The sequence below is a fragment of the Sus scrofa genome, chromosome 8 (genome assembly GCF_054392235.1).
Source record: "Sus scrofa isolate SSC_HxYL_T2T_F1_AM1 chromosome 8, Sscrofa_HxYL_maternal_Yorkshire_Landrace_v2.0, whole genome shotgun sequence".
Taxonomy (NCBI): Eukaryota; Metazoa; Chordata; class Mammalia; order Artiodactyla; family Suidae; genus Sus; species Sus scrofa.
This window is the reverse complement of record NC_139390.1, coordinates 1,997,349-2,021,019: the sequence shown is the minus strand read 5'-3', so window position 1 is coordinate 2,021,019 and position 23,671 is coordinate 1,997,349. Positions and strand designations below refer to the sequence as shown.

Below are 23,671 nucleotides of genomic sequence, written 5' to 3'. Positions count from 1 at the left end.
CAAGTGGAAGACCTAGGAGTCCCGTTGTGGCTCAGCAGAAACAAATCTGACTAGTACCCACCAGGCCGCAGTTTCCATCCCCGGATCCCGCGTTGCTGTGGCTGTGGTGTGGGTCAGCAGCTCCAGCTCCAGCTCCAATTCAACCCCTAGCCCGGGACCCTCCATATGCCACGAGTGTAGCCCTAAAAAAAAGAGTGAAAGAGCGAGACGAAATAGAGAGTAAGGTATTAGATGACTCCAAGAACAGCTTCAGGGATGATGAAGACACTGATATGCAGGAGGCATGTTTGAGTAAAATTATTTTATGATACATAAGAGTAAAAAAGGGACAGTTCATTTCTACATTACCGTATTATTTGATATCTAAGTGATGCTAAATTAATCATTTAAACATTACGACTGGAATTTAACTATTGAACATTCATCATTAGCAATTAGTATTTTAGGGAGTTCCCATCATGGCGCAGTGGTTAACAAATCCAACTAGGAACCATGAGGTTGCGGGTTCGATCCCTGGCCTCACTCAGTGGGTTAAGGATCCGGCATTGCTGTGAGCTGTGGTGTAGGTCGCAGACGCGGCTTGGATCCTGCATTGCTGTGGTTCTGGTCTAGGCCAGCAGCTACAGCTCCAATTAGACCCCTAGCCTGGGAACTTCCATATGCCCTGGGAGCGGCCCAAGAAATGACAAAAAGACAAAAAAAAAATTTAGTATATTAGGAGTTCCCATCGTGGCGCAGCAGAAAAGAATCCGACTAGGAACCATGAAGTTGCGGGTTCGATCCCTGGCCTTGTTCAGTGGGTTAAGGATTCGGCGTTGCCGTGAGCTGTGGTGTAGGTTGCAGATGTGGCTTGGATCCCGCGTTGCTGTGGCTCTGGCGTAGGCTGGTGGCTACAGCTCCAATTCGACCCCTAGCCTTGGAATCTCCATATGCCACGGATGCGGCCCTAAAAAGACCAAAAAAAAAAAAAGAGTTCCTTTGTGGCTCAGCAGGTTAAGTATCTGGTGGTATCACTGCAGCAGCTTGGGTCACTGCTCTGACCTGGGTTCAATCCCTGGCCTGGGAACGTCCACACGCCTTGGGCCCGGCCAAAAAAAAATGTGTACGTTAAAGTCTGCGGTGACCTGTGCGGCAGGGTCTTCTCCTTGGACCTTCTTAAGGGTGTGGCGGCTGAACAGGGCCCCCAGAGACGCCCAGTCTCTGGAACCTGGCGCTTCACGCAGCCAAGGCGACCTTGCAGATAGCATGGAGTGAAGGATCCTGAGATGGGCGGTCACCCTGGACCCCTGGGGAGGGACAGGGGGGAGGCCCATGTGATCTCAGGGTCTCTGTCACAGGGGCAGGAGGGTGGGGGTCAGAGAGAGGCCCTGGATGAGGGGAGCAGAGATCAGGGCCATGGGGGACCTGGACGGGACACTGGGGAAAGGGTCCTGCCTGGCACCTCCAGGGGGACCAGCCCTGTCCACACCGGAGCTTCCGCCAGCGGCGCCGATCCCGAACTTCTGGCCCCAGGTTTTCTGGGAATAAACGTGAAGTGTTTTAAGCCACTGAGTTTGTGGGAACTTGTTTCAGGAGCCACTGGAAACTCACACAAGGGGAACGACTGCACCAGTGGGGAGGGTATGCGGGGTAACCAGGAGATAACTATCAAGACGACGCAGGTAGGACACGTCAAAGCTGCCGTCACTCCTGCTACCACTGTAAACGCCGGTTGCCACCGGGAGCTCTTCCAGGACAGGGTCAGCAAGGCCCTGCCGGTTCCTCCGGGAAGAGGAAACCTCCAGCTTTCTCCTCCAAACTGTAAACAATGCCGCCTCCGGGAAGGAAAAAATTTCCAGTGTCACATGCAGAATGGAGTCCCAACACTGGGTGACACAGCCCCAGCTGTCGACTATGTGGTCCCTGCATCTTTCTACTCGACTCTTACCGCCATGTTCTTCTGCTGATTACAAACAGCTTCTTTTGTCTTTTTGCCATTACTAGGGCTGCACCCCTGGCATATGGAGGTTCCCAGGCTAGGGGTCGAATCGGAGCTGTAGCCGCCGGCCTACACCACAGCCACAGCAACTCGGGATCCGAGCTGCGTCTGCGACCTACACCACAGCTCACGGCAACACCAGATCCTTAACTCACTGAGCAAGGGCAGGGACCGAACCCGCAACCTCATGGTTCCTAGTCGGATTTGTTAACCACTGAGCCACGACGGGAACTCCACGAACAGCTTCTAATTCATATTAGCAGTACCGTAACCCCCGTCATCATGTTTTGTAAGTTCAGCCTACAGGTTGTTTCCCTTATACTGTGTTAATCAGCAGTGGAGCTGGTGAACAGTGGAATTCAGAAGAAACACGAGGCACTCGTTTCCAGCCTCCATGGGCACGTCTGCCCCCAGGCTCCCGGCCCCACCTCGGCGCTCAGAGACCCTGGCTTCGAGCCCTGGGCGGAGGCCTCTGACAAGGCCCAGGCGATCCCAACGCAGGTGAAGCACCGGGAACAGCCCAACTTGGATCACCGGCCATGGGTGGGACGTCTGTGTCCCCCAAATCACAAGCTGAAATGCTACCCAGTGCGATGGATTTGGAGGTGGGGCCTTGGGAGCGGTTGGATTTGATGAGCTCGTGGGAGCCGAGCGTCCTGGGAAGCAGGGCACACAGGACCCTGCTCTCTGCCCCCCACCAGGCGAGGAACCAGGGTCTGCCAGCACCCTGATCTTGGACTCCAGCCCCAGGACCGTGAGAATTACAGGCCGGCGGTGTAAGCCCCTCGGGCTATGGTGTTCTGTTGGGCGGCTGGGGCAGGAGACACCACCTACTAAACCAGCAGCCAGCCCCTACGACGGAGGAGCAAGAGGCCAACAGCCATCGATCCGGAGCGGAGCAGAGCAGGGCGAGCAGGAGCCCACGAGGGACCCGGGCTGGGAAAGCCGCTCCAAGAAGGGGCTCTGGGCACAGCCCGGCTCCGCCCCCACTTCTGCTTCTGCCATGGGCATGAGGTGAGGACACGCCAGCCTCCACCACTGGGCCACAAAGGTGACAGGTGTTCCCAGAGCAACAGGCCCAGGGCTGAGCACAGGATCAAATGACCAAAGCCACCAAGACCAGCCACGATGGTACACAGACACGGGCTGGAGGGAGAACACCCCCAGCACACGCAGGAGAAGCAGAGAGTTCAGGAGTAAGAGCAGGACAGCTCCAGGACAGCAGCAGCGGGGGCCGGGCCGGTCCTCGGCGGGGCCTCAGCTGCTCTGGGGACCCACACCCACCGGCTCGTGTGTCCCCGAGCAGCGCGGCTGCAGAGTAGGTCGGACTATGAGTCCCATCTTGCAGATGAGGGATGGAGGCACAGAGACGTTGAGAACTCGTCTGTGCTGCACAGCTAAGCAGGGTCAGAGTAGAGTGGACCCTGCGCTTTCTCTGTCCCCACGCAGAGGGTTCTTCAAGGGAGCAGAGCAGCTGTGGGACCCACCCACCAGCAGGCCCCTGTGCCTCAAATCCACCACGAAGCAATCCCATCCCTGCAGTGACCTCCAACCCCCACCCCGGCAAGGCTCATGGCGCCGAAACCCACCCGGCAACCCCTCCCTGAAAGCCCCTTGGGGACACGGAGAAAACCCAGCACCCCCGCCAGGCACACACACCAGGACACACGCCTCACCCCCCCAACCCACTCCCAACCCCCAGAAGCAAGCTCTCCCGAGGCCACGGCCACTCTTCCTGCCCAGCGCCTACCTCTGCCAACTCACCCAGCACAGCAGGTGCCCAAACCATGAGAGAGAATGCGCAGGCGGGCTCAGCTCATCCAGGTCACCTGACTCAGTGCCCCCCAGAGTCCCCAGGTCCTCCCTCACCGTCCCCTTCCCTCAGGGAGCTGACACCACCATCTGGGTCTGAAGACACCCAAGCCTCTAACCTCAACAGAGTAAAGGCTCTCATTTGTTTCCTCATTACCCAGAGCTACGCTGCTTCTCTCCTGGCAGCTTCTCAAGGGCTACTCCCACCAGGGGCGGAGTGCGGGGGGGGGAGTTGCCCACCCACCCTCCCTCTCCAAGTTGGCCTCTAGCCCTTCGTGCCTGCAAACACTTCACACGTCTCAGGCTGAAGCTGGGCCCACAGACACGCTCAGCCCTCACCCCCAACTGCTCCCTTCCCTCCCCTCCCCCAGGCCACTCAAACCCTCCCCGGGCAGGTGCCCTAGCTGCTGATCTCCTGCCCACACCTCTCCTGCAAGTGTAAGGGCACCTCAAACCCCCTTCCCTAAAGCCAGCCCCTCTCAGCGACCAGCCCACCCCTCACCCCTCCCCAGGCCAGGGAGCCAGCACACGGGAGGGCTCCCAGAGGTCTCCTGAAATCCCAGTCAGGACAGGTGGGAATTCAAAAAGATGCAGCCTCAACTGCAGAGGAAGGAACACTTCTGAATTCATTCTAGGAGGCCAGCATCACCCTGACACCAAAACCAAACAAAAAAAAAAATCACAAGAATAAAAAATTACAAGCCGATAACCACTGATGAACATAAATGCGAAAATCCTCAACAAAATGTTAGCAAACCAGATCCAACCACATAGTAAAAGCATCATGTACCACAATCAAGTGGGATTTATCCCAGAGCCACAGGGTTTTTCAATATCCACAAATCCATCAATGTAATACACCACATTAACAAATTGAAGAATAAAAATCATATTTTTATTTCAATAAATGCAGAAAAAGCTTTTGACAAAATTCAACACCCATTTATGATACAAACCCTCCAGAGAGTGGTCATAGAGGGACCACAACTCAACATAATAAAGGCCATAGATGACAAACACATAGCTAACAACATACACAACAGAGAAAGCTGAAAGCTTTTCCTCTAAGAGCAGGAACAAGACAAGGATGCCCCCTCTCGCCACTGTTATCCAACATAGGTTTGGAAGTCCTAGCTTCAGAAATCCGACAAGAAAAAGAAATAAAAGGAATCCAAATTGGAAAGGAAGAAGTAAGACCGTCACTGTTTGCAGATGACATGATCCGATACATAGAAAATCCCAAAGATACCATCCAAAAACTGCTAGAGCTCATCAATGAATTCAACAAAGGTGCAGGATACAAAGGTAATACAGAGAAGCCTGACGCATTTCCATACACTAACAGCAAACTCTCGGAAAGAGAAATTAAGGAAACAACACCATTTACCATTGCGTGAAAAAGAATAAAATACCTAGGAATAAACCCAACTAGGGAGGCAAAAGACCTACACTCCAAAAACTATAAGATGCTGATGAAAGAAACTGAAGACGATACAAATGGATGGAAAGATATAGAATGTTCTTGGATTGGAAGAATCAATATTGTTAAAATGACCATACTACCCAAGACAACCTAGACTCAATGCAGTCTTTATCAAAATACCAACGGCATTTTTCACAGAATTAGAAGATTTTTTTAATTTGTATGGAAACACGCAAGACCCAGAATAGCCAAAGCCATCTTAAGAAAGAAGAGCTGTACGAATCAGGCTTCTTGACTTCAGACTACACTAGAAAGCTAGTCATTAAAACAACATGGTCCTAGCACACATATGAATGCAGCAGAAAAGAGAGCCAGCCAAAAACCCTACACACTTATGGTCAGTTAATCTACGACAAAGGAGGCAAGAAGACACAATGGAGAAAAGACAGCCTCTTCGCTAGGCGGTGCTGGGAAAACTGGACAGTTAGATGTAGAAGAATGACATGAGAACACCATATACAGAAAGAAACGCCAGACGGATTAAAGACCTAAAGGCAAGACCGGAAACCATAAAACTCCTACAGGAAAACTTGGGCGGAACATTCCTTGACATACATCATAGCAATATTTTTTGGATACGTCTCCTAAAGCAAGGGAAATAAAAGCAAAACTAAACAAATAGGACCTAATTAAACTGAAAAGCTTTTGCACAACAAAGGAACCTGTCAACAAAATGAAAAGAGAACCTACTTAATGAGAGAAAATATTTGCACGTGATATGACCAATAGGAGGTTAATATCCAAAATATATAAACAGCTCATACAATTCAACATCAAGAAAACAAATAACACCCTCCCCCCCCCAAAAAAAGGAGTTCCCTGGTGGCTCAGCAGGTTTAGGATCCAGCATTGTCACCCCTGTGGCTCTGGTCATTGCCATGGCGTGGGTTTGCTCCCTGGCCCTGGAACTTCTGTATGCCACAGGCACAACCAAAAATAAACAAATAAATAATAAGCTACAAGGATAGGAGTTCCCACCGTGGCTCAGCAGAAATGAATCTGACTAGCATCCATGAGGACACAGGTTCGATCCCTGGCCTCAGTCAGTGGGTTAAGGATCTGGCATTGCCATGAGCTGTGGTGTAGGTCACTGATGCAGCTCAGATCCCATGTTGCTGCAGCTGTGGGGTAGGCTGGTGGCTACAGCTCCGATTGGACCCCTAGGCTTGGAACCTCCATGTGCCGCGGTGCGGCCCTAAAAAGACAAAAAAAAAAAAAAAAAAAAAACCCAAAACTACCGAACACATATTGCACAACACAGGGAATACAGCCAATAGTCTACAATAACTATAAATGGAGTATAGCCTTTAAAAATTATGAATCACGGAGTTCCCATTGTGGCTCAGCAGTAATGAACCCAACTAGTATCTATGAGGACATAGGTTCGATCCCTGGCCTTGCTCAGTGGGTTAAGGATCCGACGTTGCTGTGCGCTGTGGTGTAGGCTGCAGATGCGGCTCAGATCTAGCATTGCTGTGGCTGTGGTGTAGGCCGGCAGCTGCAACTCCAATTCAAACCCTAGCCCGGGAACTTCCATATGCCAAGGGTATGGCCCTAAAAAAAAGACAAAAGAAATTTGTGAATCACTACATGGTACACCCGTAACTTCTATAATACTGTATGTTAACTCTACATCGATAAAACGAATGTGGTACTTGCCCTGCAAAACAGAAAAACGCAGCCTCAGGAGAAGGCTATTACAAATAAGGAACAACCATGCAAACAGAGGCTGCAAACACCCACAAACAAGCCAGGGCTCGAGGACAGTTCGGGGCAGTTTCCCTGGCAGAGCAGAAGGACCAGGAGACGGGGCAGCACGGAGAACTGAGAGGCCAAGGGCATGGGTCCAGGGGCTACGGGCTGGGAGAGGAAAGCAAATTCGGTGGGAAGCTCCCTCCACTCGCCCATCACTGCGAGCCCCACAAAGGGCATCGGAAAGATTTCCCCAAACATGTAGGGCGTACTTAGGTGACCCAAAGTGTAGATTATGTGGAAAACACAAAATTCTCTTTGGAGAACTTTGGAGACAGCTAAAATTGAAGCCAGATTTTCACATTTGGTGGGATGTCTGACCTCATTTGACTTTTTTGAAAAAGTGGGAAAGGAGAGCGGGAAACTGGAAGAACTATAGCAGCTCCATCAAAGGGAAGACCGCAAGCCCTACCCCCACAACACGGGGGACCCAGGCCATCACGCTCAGGTCCCACACACAGAGAAAACACAGCAGTTTCATTACAAGTCCCAAACCGGAGTTCCCGTCGTGGCGCAGTGGTTAACGAATCCGACTAGGAACCATGAGGTTGCGGGTTCGGTCCCTGCCCTTGCTCAGTGGGTTAACGATCCGGCGTTGCCGTGAGCTGTGGTGTAGGCTGCAGACGCGGCTCGGATCCCGCGTTGCTGTGGCTCTGGCGTAGGCCGGTGGCTACAGCTCCGATTGAACCCCTAGCCTGGGAACCTCCATATGCTGCGGGAGTGGCCCAAGAAATAGCAACAACAACAACAACAAAAAAGACAAAAAGACAAAAAAAAAAAAAAAAAAAAACAAGTCCCAAACCACAATTATGCCAAAGCCCAGGGAATGGTCTGCCACCAGGCTGCTTCTGCCTGAGCAACTAGTTACCACGGAGCCGGGAGACACAGCTGCACTGACGCGGGGAGGGACGGAGGGACGAAGGCGTGGGGGTGCGGAATGGATGGGAGGATGAGCGATGCACGGACGGATGGACGGATGGAGGGAGGGCGAGACGGACAGACGGGGGCCAGGGCTGGCTGCCTGGCTGATGGACTGGATTCATTAGTGGCGGTCAGCGTTTGCACAGTAACGTCTGCCTGCCTGGCGGGTCCAGAAGTCAATGGCCCATTTCCCGGAGCTACAGGAAGACAGACACCTGTCAATTCAAAGGGCCCACCAAGTGCTAAGCAGGAGAAGTGAAAAAGTCCCACCAAACTTTCAGAGAGAAACGTCTTAGGCGAAGGAACAGGACCTGCCAGCAGATTCAGGAACAGAGGCCAGCAGAGCCCGGCCCTCCCGGTGCTGTGGCTCCAGCTGGCTTTTGCTGAAGAAGGCGGCAGGCAAGGGAAGGCCTGGGCAGGGTGTTCAGGCTGGGGTACACCGGCCACGCTCCCCAGGCACCAGCGGAGTGAGCTGTACTGCTAACCCTCCAGGAGTTCAACCCGCGGCAGCTCTAAAAGGTGAAGGTGGCCAGGAAAGGCAGCACGTCCAGTGGCGTCGCTCTGGTGCCATGGCCAGGCAGGCACACACGGGGAGGCCGGAGACCGCCTCTGCCCGACGCTGACCCTCGGGGACCCGGCTGCCCTCAGCAGGGAGCAGTCCCCATCTGACTCCCCAGGCCTGTCTCTTTTCTTTTTGGGGGGGGCACACCCATGGCATATGGAGCTTCCCAGGCTAGGGGTCGAATTGGAGCTGCAGCTGCTGGTCTACACCACAGCCGCAGCAACGCCAGAGCCTTAACCCATTGAGCCAGGCCAGGGATCAAACCTACATCCTCATGGATACTAATAGGGTTCGTCAACCGCTGAGCCATGATGGGAACTCCCCAGCGAGGGGCTGCCTCGGGAGGGCTGAGCCCCGGCGCCCACAGACCCAGCAGCACTGGCACAGACCATCTGTCAGACAGACAGACAGACACGCTGCGGGCAGAGCTCCCAGAACCCCCTCCTCTGAGTGGTAGCGGGAGCATTCCCCGCACTTTCCCTGAAAGACGTGGCCTCTGGAACCAAGAGGGAAGTGCTCTTTTTAAAGGGACTGCTGGTCAGGCAGCACCTTCCCCTCCCCTCAAGACCAGAGGCGCAATAGCCCTCCTGACACAAGGCGGGGCTGCCATCTGCACACGTCAACCCCCCCCCCTACCTCCACCCCGGCCTTCCCTGTGCAGGCAAGCAAGAGAACCAGGGAGTCAGGGGGGCCGCCCAGGCACACCTATCCTGGGGGGTCCATCCTGGGGGGCCCACCCTAGGGGGCCTGTCCTGGGGGAGCCATCCTGGGGGAGCCTGGGGGAGGCTGTCCTAGGGGACCTGTCCTGGGGGGGGTGCTGTCCTGCAGAAGGCTGTCCTGGGGGAGCCTGGGGGAGGCTGTCCTAGGGGACCTGTCCTGGGGGGGGGGCTGTCCTACAGAAGGCTGTCCTGGGGGAGCCCGTCCTGGGGAAGCCCACCTGGCTGCGCGCAGCAGCTGAGACAGCACATCGGACGGTTCCAGTCAGGGACCTCAGACTGCACAGCTGGACACTGGGGGCCCAGCCACTCATTTGACCTTGGTCAGGCGACTCCTGTACAATGGAGACCACAGAGCACCTGTCCTGGGGGCCAGGCGGGGGCCAGGTTCCCGCTAACTGCGGCACCGTCTGAGGAGCCACGGGGACACGGTATGACCCCGCAGCTCCCCGAGAGAACCAAAGCCATGGGGCCGGAGTCAGGCGGCCAGGACCAGGGGCCACTCCCAAGGACGCGACATGTGCCCTGAGGACGGTCCTGAGGGTCAAGGGCCTGAGCAGAATGACGCATTTCTATTTAAGGAAGGAAACGACCACCCACCGGAGTTTCCAGACCACAAGGCCAGGACTTGGCGAGTGTACAGAAAGCCCCCAACGAGCATCCGATTAGCCCAACTGGAGGCGGGTGACTCAGGCGAGGCAGTCGTGTGGGGAGGACGCCTCCAAGGCGGTGCCCTCGCCCCCCGCAGTCCCCCTGCTCGGCTGGGCTCTCCTCCCGGCCAGCTGGCCCCCCCTCTGCACGCCTCGCCTGAACGCTCTCGCCGCCTCGCCTCCTGCCGCCTGACCCTCCCCAGGTCTTCAGAGCTACCAAGGGATCCCAGCACCTTCCAGGCCGGAGCAAAGGCCTGCTGTGCCCCTGTGACTCCTGATGCCTCCCATTTGCCCCAGTTGAGCAGGAGCCTCCAGCGTCATCCTGTGTCTGTCCCAGCTCCGCGCTCTCCTTTGGGTGGAGGGGCTGAGAGCGGGTCTTGAGTTCAAGTCCACGGATGGACAGGAAGGGCTCCCCTGGAACGGAACTCAGGGAACTGCAGCCGGGACCTCATCCACACCGGAGCTGACTGAGATGGTGGGATTCAGGGCTTTGAGCCGATCCCCTCAGGGCAGGATCCTGGGGCACAGTGTTCGGTGTGTGGGAGGGACATGAGTCACCGGGGCCACGGCTGGGACACCAACGGGCAGCCTCAGAGACGGCCCCGGGACCCTGCCTCCGAGCTGTCCCCCCACTGGGCCAGTCCCCTCCTCCAAGTGCAGGCTGGACCCAGTTCCTCACATCCAACAAGCTCAACACGGCGAAAGTGATAAGACGTCACTTCCAAGAGAGGTGACCCAAAGACCGTGGGCTTGTCCTGCTCACCCCCTCCCTCACGCACTCCGGGGGATGTCAGCTGCCAGGCTGGGCGCTGCCCTAAGGAGCAGCCCACATGGCAAAGAACAGCGTCTCTGGTCAACAGCCAGCCAGGTCACGCGGCCGGCCGACAGTCACATCAGCGACCTTGGAAATGGATCTGCTGAGGCCACCAACGACTACGAGAGTGAGCTTGGGAGCAAATACCCACCACCCCTCCCCTGCAGCCCTGCAGCCCGGCCGCCACCCTGACCACAACCCTGTGTGAGGCCTGGGGCAGAGGGACTGGCGAGGCCTCACCCAGATTCCTGACCACGGAAAACACCTGTGATTTTAGGGGTGAGGCGTTAACAGCAGCAATCACAACACAAAGCAAAACAGGAATGCTATCATTGGATCTGCAACCACTCCTGCTGTAAACACACACAGAATGGCACCGTATTTACTTCCAAGCAGCAATGCATGGTTAAGTGCTTCGGAAAGTGTCCCACAATCTAACCGGTGACGAGGTGACTACGGAGACCACACTGCATAAGCCAGAGATAAAGGGACGGGCGTGGGAAGCCCTGGCTAATACAAGGCCATCATCAGTCAGGCCTCACACGCTAAACATAATAACCCCACGTCACGAAGAAGGAAACCGAGGCCCAGGCACTTGCCTGCGACCACAACAAAGATGGTTAGGATGCAAACCCAGGGCTCTTAAATACACCCCAGGCTGCCTCCCTTTTTTTATTTTTTGATTTTATTATTATTATTATTATTATTATTTTTCAGGGCCGCACCCACGGAATATGGAGGTTCCCAGGCGAGGGGTCTAATGGGAGCTCTAGCCACCAGCCTACACCACAGCCACAGCAATGCAAGTTCCAAGCCATATCTGCGACCTACACCACAGCTCCCAGCAACGCCGGATCCTTAACCCACTGAGCAAGGCCAGGGATGGAACCCGCATCCTCATGGATCCTAGTCAGGTTCATTATCGCTGAGCCACCATGGAACTCCGGCATCCGTTTTTATGATTAGCACAAGAGCAAATGCCTGGGTAGAGACGGACCCCCTTGAAGCATTTCCGCCAACAAAAATTCCCCACCTGGTTCTCTAAGAGTCTATCTCAATTCCTCGATAGCCTCATCACCCAATTTTTTTTCTTTTTTCTTTTTGGTTGTGCCCTTGGCACGTGGAAGACCCCTGGCCAGGGATCAAACACGCACCACTGCAGAGACGACACCAGATCCTTAATCCACAGCGCCCCAAGAGAACTCCCCATGAGCCCAAATCTGAACATTAATCTAAGTTTAGGAAGCAAATCAGCAGCCACCAAAATTATTAGTATGCATGGCTGAGTAATTTATAATAAGCCAAAATGTTCCAGCTCAGCATTTTGCTATTATGCAGTTTTCTGCATGGATTTTTTTTTTCAAACGGCAATTCTTTCAGTTTTCACCCTTTAAGCCCAAATAAAACACGAGGCCAAGCTGCAGGACACGTATCCGAGGCTTCAGTCTGGTCTCGTCCCCTCCTGCTTCCAGGTCAGTCTCAGGAAGAGGGCGGTCGCTTGCTGGACGCCACGTGGCAACTAGGGATGGAGACGAGAATTTGCTGAACAGAAAAGCAGCTCTCGGCATTAGGAAACACCGCAAATAGAAGCGATCGGGAAAGAGGTGAAAACAGCAGAAGAAATGAAAGACTGGCAACTCGAAGAATATTTAAGGCGTCAGGAAAACGTACACACAATTATCACCCACAGCCCAATAATGTGAAAAGGAAATGGAATTCCGAAAGGAACCTAAGTCAGAGAAATACCGCCGGGCTGACAGCACACGTGCCACGTAAAGTTCAGGAGGCTCGCTTTACACTCGCCTGGCTCCATCGCCCACGGGCACGCGACACGGAATCTGTAAAAGCACTGAGCTGGGTGGGACGGGGAGCGCAGCTGAGCTGCAGAGGGAGGGGCGGGCAGCTGCCCACCGCCCGCCCCAGGGAGGGAGCCCCACGGACCCCTGAGGCCTGTGGGAGAAAGAGGATCCCTGCAGGCGGCTTGAATATTTCATCGCCCCTGCCTGCACCAGGCCTGGCGAGCACTCTCCACCCAGCACTTCTCTTCAACGTGTGCAGAAGGAAATCTAGGTTCAGCAGCAAAGACGCGATTTGACCTCACGCGAGTCCACGTTAATCCTGAGTGATTCTAAACCCGCGCAATACAGCTTACATCCTGAGAAAAACCATATGACAACCAGTCAGGAGAAACAAATGTGTGAGAGCTCTCATATGAGAGAAAGAACTAGAAGCACAGGACCTCCCAGGAGCAGAAGACCCCGCCTCGTTTATTTAACAGCAGCTGGGCGCACACAGACACTGGGGCACAGACCCCTGCAGCCTCAGAGGACACAGAAGACACCTATGCTGTAACCAGGCACCTGTGTCCACAAACACCGTCTCCCAGCACACACAGGCCGGTCCCGGCGGACAGGGACCCTCTGCTGCCACTTGGCACCACCTCTGGAGACACCGAGGGAGGCGCATTTTCAAATGAGTTTTCTAATTCACATCACAATGAGGACACCACCCACGGAGGAATTTAAGAAAGGTCTCAGTTAAGAAGCAGCTGGGCAGAGGGGAGGCAGCCAGACAGTCCGGTGGTGGGAGATGGCAGTGGTGACACAGCAACGACAGGGGCAGGGGACAGCGGGGGCAGGGGACAGCGGGGGCAGGGGGAGGGAGCGGGGGGAGGGAGAGCAGGTGGGGGGCACTGCCGCCCACACTCCCCACACACGATCCTGCTCCAGCTAGGATACAGGCTCCTGTGCCTCCGCGGGGTCCAGCCTGCCCTCCCACCTCGGGCAGGTCCATCTCACCACCTGCTCACTCACTCACTCACTCAATAACTGTCAAGTGGCCTCGATGGGCAGCACCCGGTAGGCATTACAATCAGGTGACCAGTGATGGCCCGGCCCTCCCCACACACAGGACTGGGTGGGGGGACACAGGAGGGCTCCCATAGCCCCGACTCCACTTGAAAAATGGCTCTACCCTGGACGTACCCTCACACCCTCCCTCCACCACTCCCTGGCTCAGCTGGTCCCCAACTCCCCTCCCCACCCCCCCTCCCCACCCCACCCCAGACCCCCGCCAACTTCTCCAACCCTCACCCACACCCCAGCCCAGCAGATACTGCCCAAGCCCTGGGCTGCAGCCCCTTACCCCTGGGCAGCGATGCACACGTAGGGGACAAGCCAGGAGGCAGGTTTAAGGGAAGCACCGCCAGGGGCAGGGGAAGCAGAGCCCCGCTGTCACAAGGAGCAGCAGGAACGGTCAGCTCAGAGTCCACCTGCCACAGAGGCCATGAACCCCAGAAACCCTGATTGTGCAGAAGCGTCACAGGGGCCAGGGGCCCCACCTCGCTCCAGTCTAGCTCCCCGCAGCCCCTCTGAGGGGGTCCGAGGGCAGGTGCCAACCTACCCCTGCCTTCGTCAGGCAGACCCTGCTCTTAGTGGGCTCTGGGCACCGGCCTGGCCGTTACTGATTTCAGGACAAGCTGAAGCCACAGTGACTCAGGATCTATAGCTGACGGAATTGGGGGACTACTTTTGATTCCAAAACCAAATTCTAGCTCAATAATCTTGAAAATGGAAGGTTAAACCATCCCGGCTTTCCTTCCTGTTACTATCGGACGTTCCCTTTTTCTCTCTGCTTGATATTTGTTTTTGTTTGTGGTTTTCAAACCTGGGCAAAGTGGGACTATGAAGTTGTTGGATTTAGCAAATACATAAAGGACACCCAGTTAAATGTGAATTTCAGATAAAAGACGAGGAACTTTTTCAGTACAAATAAGTATGTCCCAAACACGGCACAGCAGGTTTCACCGGGGAAATCTAACTACGAAGGCCCAGAGGAGGCTGCTGGCCGCACCTGGCCACAATGCCGCCCGGGCGGTCTGACCCAGCAGCCCCAGGCCGGAGCCTGGCTGCCCCTCCCCTGCCACCCCACCCTCCCACAGCCCCGACAGGCCCCGGGCAGGAGGCGCCGCCAGGCCCGCCCGGCCCTCCATCCCCCTCCTCTCCTCGCTCTGCCTCGCTCACCCCAGCATCCGGAGGAACAACTGAGAACCATCTGCCTCTCCAAGGAACAGGTCCTATCTCAGGCCTCCTACCTGAGACCGCCCCCCCAGACAAATCCGGTGGTTTGCTACCGGGTTCAAGAGGGAAAAGGGCAGCGTTGTAGACGGATGTGACCCTTCTGCTCGCGTGCCTCCCTCAGTCACTCTGCAAGCCCACGGTCCGGGGGGCGCCTGGGCCTGCACTGCAGGTGGCCACGTCCCCTGGCAACGGCGGAGGGGCGGGGCCAGAGCTGGTCAGGTGCTGGGAGGCCCCGCCCCCTCGGCCCCCCTGCGGCTCCTCCCCTCCCAGGTGCAGGCAGGGCGCAGTGGGCTGATCGTGGCCCCAAAGACATCAGGCCCTAATTCCCGAGCCTAGACGGTGACCGTATTTGGAAAAAGGGTCTTCGTAGCTGGGCTTGGGCTAGGGTTCTGAGATGAGGACATGACCCCAGAGCATCCCGGGGCCCTCACTGCCACCACAGGGTCCTTGGAAGCGGGAGGCAGAGGGACGTTCCCACACAGGGGAGGGCATGTGAAGATGGGGGCACAGGCTGGAGCAAAGAGGCCACCAGCAGCCCCCGGAGCCAGAAGAGGCAGGAAGGACCCTACTGGGGCTCCGGAGAGGCTGGGCCCTGCGGGCACTGGCACGGACGCCCACACGGCCCAACCGACTCAGGGATTTGGACACCTGCCTCCAGAAAGGTGAGAATGAACGCCGGCTGTTTTAAGGCGCCCAGGTGGCAGTGCTCGGTTACAGCAGCCACGGGAAACTGATACAGCAGGGACCCAGGGAGAAGAGGCGGCCGGCTGCTAACCTTAACTCCTCGCACCCGTCCCTCTGGGCTGGAGCCGGGCCACCAAGGAGGGGGTCTGGGGAGCGGACAGTTTGGGCACCTCACTGCCCAAGTGCCTCCGGGTGAAATGTGTGTTGGGCCGGGCTGGGGCACTACACTCGGCAGGATGTGCCCAGGGGCATCGGATGTGTCAGTCCCCACCATTTCACAGCCCCATTCCAGCTCATCCCCACAACAGCCGATCTTCCAGACAGAAGCTGGAATGCAAAAGCCATTTGCCCGACGTCAGTCTGGGCAAAGAGCACAGCGCCAAGGGCAGGGATCTGCGCCCAAGCCTCAGCCCACAGACAGAGCGTGGCCCAGGGAACCTGCACCCTGCAGAGGTCAGTGGACCACAGCACCGGCCCCATCCCTCAGCAGCTCACGGCAGGGGGCGGCGTCCTGGCCACCACGCTCCTCACGCGCCTTCACACATCTGAGAAGCACTGAGAAGAACCACCAGGACCTCCCCTTACCTGGGACTTGCTAAGGACAAGCTTTCTTTTAGGCTAGCATGGCTTCCTGCCTTGATTGGTTCTAGGTGAGAACCCAGGACGCCTCAAAGATCAAAGCCTGGCTGCTGAGCCACGCACCGGGAGGTCCACAGTGATGTGAAAAGCCCCACGCAGTCTCCTGTGCTGCTAAATCAAGTTGCAAATACAAACCCCAACCACCTGAAGGTACTGGAGCGCTGGGGGAGCAGGCAGAAGCCAGAGGGAGTTAGCTCTGCAGGAAGAGGGCTGTGCTGGGTGAGACTCAGGCGCATAGCCGCCCACGGCTCTGGTGGAGGCTGTGTTCCTCCAGCTTCTAGTCAGAAGCAGGTGGTTGGAAAACAAGGGGGACAGGAGGAAGCCCTGAAACCTGTTGGTAAACTGTGCCCAGGCCCCGGGCCAGTGCCCCCAGGAGCCCACACCCAAGGAGGCAGCCATCAGTCCCAGCACACCAGGGAGAGCACGGCAGGGTTCAGTCTTGAGTCCTGACAAATTAACTTCAGGACACACTCAGAGCTCTTCAGAAAAGAGAAAGGGCAGTGGCCCATCTGCGATGTCCAGCACACAGTCAAATAGCACTGGATGTTCAGAGAAACAGAGAGGCACGAGGGACAGTCAAGAGACAAAGAAGCCGATAAGAACTGATCTTGAGATAACCCAGGAGTTGAAATTAGCACGTAAGAACTTTAAAGCAGCTAATATAGTGTGTTCGCAGATTTAATGCAAAACATAGTCACAGTAAAGAGATGGCATAGCTCAGTTGAGAAATGAAAACTATAAAAAAGAAGTGGACATTGTAGAAATAAAAACTACAATAACCAAAATTTTAAAACTCAACGAAATGGACTCAACAGCAGATTAGAGATGGAAGAAAAAAGAGGAAAAAGAGACAAAAAGATTTTTAAAGTTAGGACAGGGCCCAAATGCCCTGTGGGACAATATCAAACATCAGCCATCGGTGTAACAGGCGTTCCAGAAAGAGAACACATCCAGCAGAAAACATAGCCGAATAAACAATGACCAGATCTTCCCCAAATCTGGGGAAAAACTGTAAACTTCTTTATCCAGGAAGCTCAGGAAAAAACCCTCCCCCGCCCCCCATCGCCGTCCAAGAGCTGGAGGCCAAGGCCAAGACAAGAGCCGGAGTAGGTCACCCTGTGACACACGGGACAGCAGAGCACTGATGGGCAACGCCTGCTCCACTGACAGCAGTCAGGAGAGGAAGCGGCAGCGTCAGGGGCTGGGAAAGACACCCCCCGAAAAGATCCTCTAAAGTTCAAGGAAAATCAAGGCCTTTCAGATCAACGACACTCAGCAGAATTTGTCATTAACGGGCAAGAAATGCTCAAGGAAGAGTTTCGAGCTGAAGAGGATGACGCCAGATGGAAACTGGAATCTACGAGAGGGAATGAAACACAACAGACACGGTGAATGTGTGAATAAATATTTCAAAACATTGTTTTCTTTCTCCTAATTTTTCTAAGGTACGTGCGACTCTTTAAAGCAGAAATTTTAACAGTGTTGTACAGTTCATATGTAGATATGATGCGAATGACAACAAATAGCTCAAAAGGGGGATAAATGAAACTTTTATTACCATTACAAAATTCTTACATTTTATGTAAAGTGTTACAAAATTAACTCTAAACAGACTGTAATAAGAACATATTTTAGATTAGTAAGAAGTAATACAGAGAGGTACAGCCAAAAAGCCAATAAAGGAATTAAGATGGCATACTTAAAATATATAAAATATGGGTCTGTATGTTTCATATCTTTGAGGAAAATGTATGTGCATATGTACTTATATTCATATCTGTTACAGACATACATGAATGCAAACGTGTACGTATATCTGCATGTGTACACATATATATGCACACATTTAATTAACCCAAAATAAGACAGGAAAGAAAAAAGAGCAACGACAACAAATAGGACAAATAGAAAACAAAGGGGGGACACAAATCAGCCCTATGAACATTCACGTGAAGGAGAAATGAAAAGCTCTGACAAGAGAGGAGGGAGGAGGAGCCTGAGTCAAGGTGAGACGGGAAGTGCAGGATGGCACCTTCACTGCAGGGGACTGACGAGAGCCCGGGAGTTCCCTATGTTCTTCTGTTTACTCTCTATCCAGTCGAGTGCTTTCTGTAATGAACACTTTTTAAAAACTGGCATTAAGAGGCATTCCCTGATGGCCTAGTGGGTTAAGGATCCAGCGTTGTCACTGCTGCAGCATGGGTCCAATCCCTGGCTCGGGAACATCTGCATGCCATGGGTGCAGCCAAAAAAACTGGCATTAAGAGCGTTCCAAAAATATTATTTCTGCCCCACCCCATCCCCCAGCTGCTTGGGAGAGTCTGTGTTTATTGTTTATTAGCTAATAAAAGTTTTCAACGTGAAGGAAATTTAAACACTAAAAACGTAAATGGACAATGTTCACCTTCAAAAGCAGAAACCATCAGGATGGGCTTTATGAGCTGCTCACTTGGAAGATAAGGACACAAACAGGCTGAGAGTACAAGGCGGGGAAAGCCAGACGGGGCAGACAGGGGACAGGGGACAGTGGCAGGAGCATCTCGAAAGCAGACACCTGGGTCAAAACAAGCTCTGTTCATCAGGAAGGCAATCAATCATCACAGACATGTGCAAGCCTAAGAACAGAGCTTCTCCCTCACACAGCAAAACCTCGGAAGACTTCAAGGCAGAAATAAACAACCACAGTCAGTGCTGGAAAGGGTAACATCTTTCAACAATGATTAGAATGACCAGAGTCCCCCCCCCCCCCAAACGTCAGTTATACAGGAGATCTGAACACTGTCTACTGCTCCTTGTGTGTGCCAGGCACAATTTTTAAGTGTCTGAATTCAGCCATGAACAATATTGAGGAAAAAATCCTCGGTCTTACAGAGGATACAATCCAGTTAAAAAAAAAATAGGGGGGAAAAAAAGGAAGATAAGAAGACAGAATAAAAACTCAAAGTATACTTGGAATTCCCTGGTGGGACAGTGGGTTAAGGATCCAGCATTACCATTGCTATGGCTCAGGTCACTGCTGTGGCACAGGTTCAATCCCCAGCCCAGGAACTATGCATGCCTTGGGCACAGGCAAAAAAAAAAAAAAGAGAGAGAAAGAGATAAGATCTTGCACCTCTAATTAAAGAAGGAGATATTATTTGTTAAAACAGAAAAGGAAATCAAAATAATGAGTAATAAAAAGGATAACGGAAATAAAGCAATTATAGAAGAGTTAGAAGACAATGCAAAGCAATCTCCCAAGAGCAGAACAAACATCAAAGAGAGAAACAAGAGGAGAACAAAAGATCAGGCTTAGAAGGTCAGCCCAGGAATTCCAACATCCAAATAAAAGAAGCTCCAGAAAGAACACAAAACTGAAAGAAAATTAAAAATAACACAAAATATCAGGGCTCAGGCTGGAGGAGCCACCGCACCCAGCACAGTCATGAGAACATGTCATCAACTGATATTTCAGAATGTGGGAAATGAGAAGCGCCTGTGAGTCTCCTGGGGCCAGATCACATAAAGAACTGAAATCACAGTGTCATCAGCTTCCCACTAGTGCTGGAAGCTACAAACGATGAAGCAACAGCTTCAAAGGTCTGAGAAAATGCTTTCCAGCAGAATTCTATACCCAGCTAAACTAAAAGTTAACTGAAGAGGAAAATGTACTTTCAAAATCAAGAGCAAAAGAAAAATCCACATAATGTTTCTTAGTGACCATGAGGTCCCGAGCACAGGGACACACGGACACAGGCGCACAGACCTCAGCAGGACCAGAGAGAGCGGGGCAGGAGGCAGGGGGTCCCCAACAGTCGTCAGCCGACAAGGGCCACCACAGGGACAGCAGGGTGTGGCAGGACAGTGCTGGGGGATAGTGATAGGAAGAAGCCCCTGGGCTGGGTGAGAAAGGAGCTGGGCTCAGCACCGCAGGGTTCCATAACAAGCAAAAGGGAGAAATGGACACTGGTTTAGCCAAAAGAAGGTGAAGTGATTAAGTTGGGAGCCGGGGGGAGAGGAAGCAGTGGTGCGGCAGAGGGGAAGCTAGCGCTCCCCTGCACCTTCAAGAGAAACCAAAACACACAGACTGTAAGACAGCAGCTTAAACAGCAGCCAAGGCTTGAGGAGAGAGGACCTAGGGTGCCTGCCCCTGGGAGGGGCACAAGCAGGACAGGAGAGCTCCTGCTGATTCTCTCATCAGTACGTTTAGCTCTACACCTGGTGTAAGGACAGCCAAGGCCACAGTTAAGGGACAAAAACAAGACATAGAAAAAGATGTATATGTAGAATGCGATACACATTGGGAATATGACCCGATGACAGGGTTGAAGACAGCAAGGCCACTGGGAAGGAGAGGGAAGAGAGCAGAAAGGGCAAACTATGCATGTTCTTTGGCTGGAGCAAATGGTCTCCGTCATGGTGAATCCGGTGAACCCTCAAAATCCACAGGGAAACTCGTGTCTATGGTAAAACTGCATTTCACGTGGGTTGAGTATACCTGCGAAGACTGACTACAGCTTTTGTCACATGGCCAAAGGAGCTGGTAGCCACCATCCCCCAAGTAAAAATGAGTGATCTGGAGTTCCCTGGTGGCTCAGCGGGTTAAGGATCCAGCATGGTCCTACGGCACGGGTTCGATCCCTGGCTGGCCCAGGTACTTCCACAGGCCATGGATGCAGCACCCCCCCACACACCAAAAAAAAAGAGTGATCTGCCAGACTTGAGCCCCAGCAAGGCCTATCTTCTCTCCTGGGACAGCTGCAGCCTCTCCTCCAGCACAAAGCAGGGACACCTCGAGGCACTTCTGGACGCAGGAGCCGCAGCCCCTCAACAGACGCCGGAGAGGTGTACGAGGTGGCTGCTCCCCAGCACAGGCCAGGAGAGATCACATCCTTTCCAAAAGAGTCAGGGAGGTTCCCAGCAACATCAGGTCCTCAGCCCTGGAGCCGTGAATGTCACCTTATAGACCACAGGGGCTTGGCAGGTGTGACCGCATTAAAGAGCCTCTGATGGGTGAGGGTCCCGAAGAGGCCTGAGCACGATCACGTGTCCTTGTGGGAGGGGACAGAGGGGGGTGTGAAGACAGGTGGCAAGGACGGAAGGAGGGGCACCGGGGATGTGACGTGGGGTCCTGGGCCAAGGCCTGAGGACAGCCTCCAGAAGCCGAAAGGATTTCCAGCCTCCAGAACTGTGAAGGAATGCATTTCTACTGTTTAAGCCACTAAGTTGGTGCTACGTGTTACAGCAGCCACGGGAAGCTTGTACAAGAGCTAATTAGAAAGGAAAATGTTTATGGGAATCCCACCAAATTCAAAGCAAATGTAAATGGCACTGGCTTGGCTGTTTGGAGGACTCGCTGCATGGCACGTGCCAAGTCTTAACTACACACTGTTTGCCTTCATCCGACTGTCTTGTTTGGCCATTTCAGACAAAGACAAAGGTCTAAAGACAATATAATCAGAAAGTGAACATGCTCCTCCCACCCCACCTCGCCAGGGCCACACTGGCCCCAGCCTCCCCGCCCCCAGCTGCTCCTCGCCTGGCCACTGGCACCTCCCTCTCGCCTCCTGACCCTGCCCACCACACTGCCACCCTGTGTCCTCCCACAGGTCCGCTCAACATGTCCAGCCCTCATCTTTGGTGACCTCCCTGTGACCTCTGCCCGTCACCATCACCCAGTGCCCGCTGTGGGCGCCTCCTCAACAGGATGTTCCCATCTGAGGAGCACCCCTGAGGCCCAGGTCCTCTGCAGGGCACCCCGTGCCTATCACCTCTTGGCACAAAGCGAGGCAGGAGGCGTTTGGACGAAACCTCGCACTGTGACAACTGTTTCTAAAGTAAAACTTGAAACACATTCCCCTGCGCGTCGCCCTCTCCCACTACCTGCTCAGGCTCCTGCCGCAGACCAGGGTGGGGTGTCTCCCCGCTCCTCTCCCGGGAAGGGGAGCCACCTCGCTGTCCCTGCCTGCAGGTCCACGACCTTACAAGTGCCCTTCCCATCACGGCACACGGCGACCACGAAAGCAACAGACACTGACCATGTGGCGGGAGACCCACCCACAACCCGGAGGGGCCCGGGGCAGGTCCCATTCCAAGCCCAGTCCAGCAATGGGGAAGCACAGACAGAGTGGTTGCCTGCCCAGGGCTCTGTCTACACCGCACAACCCAGGGCTGCTCTGTCTACACCCACAACTGCAGGTCACTCTGTCTACACCTACACTTTGGGCCACTGTCTACACCCACACTCTAGACCACTCTGCCTACACCCAACAACTCTGGGCCACTGTGTCTACACCCCACAACTCTAGACACTCTGTCTACACCTATACGCTGGACCGCTCGGTCGACACCCCTCAACTCTGGGGCCTCGCTGCGGCACCCCGACACCCTGCGCTGAGCACGGGGCCTGGGACGGGAAGGCGCCTGGCACTGCACCGGAGTTGCTGCAGTTGCTTCCAGAGTTGGGGTCTCTGGAGACGGCCTCTGGCCAAACAATGCGGCCGCCTGCGAGGTCGGACAGGAAACTCGCGAGCCCGGGCGGCTCGGCCCGGACGACGTCCGAGCGGACGCGGTGGGCACGGCGGGCCCGCGCCCTCGGCCGCCAGCGCCCGACCCCGGCGCCGGCCCTCGATCCCGCCCAGGCCCGGGCTGGCCCCGCGGCCGCCCCACGGCCCGGCCTGGAGTTGGGCCCGGGAACAAAAGGCGGGCGAAGGTGGCCGGCGGCCCCGAGCGCGGGACCCCAGGGAGCCGGCCGCCCCAGCACCCTCCGCTCCGCAGGGCGGGGCGGGCCGCGGAGGGCGCGAGCGCGCGCCCGGGGAAGAAAGAAAGTGGAGGCGGGGCGGCCAGCGCCCGGCCCGCAACCTACCGGCCGCTCGCCCTCCGGCCGCGATCCGCTCCGCCCGCGCGCCCAACGGTCGCCGCCGTCGCCGGGGGCCGAGGGGCGGGGCCGAGAGGGGCGGGGCTCTTCGGGGGCGGGGCCGCCTGGTGGGCGGGGCGGAGCTGCAGGACCAGGCCGTGCAAGGGGCGGTACCTCCTGAGAGGACGGGGCGGCCGTGGCGAAGCCGCGGAGGGGGCGCGGCCTCAGGGGAGGGGCTGTGGGCGGGGTCGAGGGAGGAGCGCGCCCTCCGGGAGCAAGGTGGGCGGGGTTGTGGCCTCCAACGTCGAGGGGCGGCCCTTAGGATGGGGCCGGAATGCACGGCCTGTGGAGCCCACTCACGGACGGGAATCCAATGGACAGGACGGGGGCGGCGCTTCCAGGGAGAGTGTTGAAAAAGACGAGGGAAAGAGCTTGCAGGAGGCGGGACAGGAAGAGGGGCGTGGCTGTGAAGTGAAGGGCGGGGTGTGAGGGGGCGGGTCTTGAGGGGCGGGACCTCCCGGCTCTGGGGCGGGACTTCCGCTGCCCGCGAGGTGGCTGGTCCCGCTCTGCCTGTTGACGCCCTGGGCCCCCCCAGGCCTGGCTCCCCTCCTGCCTCGGCCTTCCCAGGCCCCCCAGCCCGGGCTCCCTCCCGCGTCCTCCCCGGTCTCCTTTCACGCCCTCCCAAGGGCACTGGTGACCCTTCCTCCGCGCCCCCCTCCTCTTGGGGGACCCCGCCCCTCCTGGGG

At 55.3% G+C, this 23,671-nt stretch overlaps 1 protein-coding gene across 8 annotated transcripts in view; it reads right to left on the bottom strand.

Moving 5' to 3' along the window:
* The window catches only part of RGS12 (regulator of G protein signaling 12), a 111,784-nt gene extending 88,799 nt beyond the window's left edge, over positions 1-22,985 (bottom strand). For 4 of the 8 annotated variants that reach the window (XR_014812056.1, XM_084971349.1, XM_084971352.1 and 1 more), the window contains exon 1: positions 14,711-14,944. Coding sequence is in view for 3 of the 8 variants with exons in the window: in XM_084971349.1 (XP_084827475.1) it covers positions 14,711-14,718 (8 nt within the window). In the remaining 5 variants the exon portion in view is untranslated. Of the gene's footprint in view, positions 1-14,710; positions 14,945-22,934 lie in introns of those variants that run through there. The other 4 variants (XR_014812057.1, XM_084971350.1, XM_084971353.1 and 1 more) reach the window with 2 other exon arrangements.
* Between the last annotated feature and the right edge of the window lie 686 nt (positions 22,986-23,671).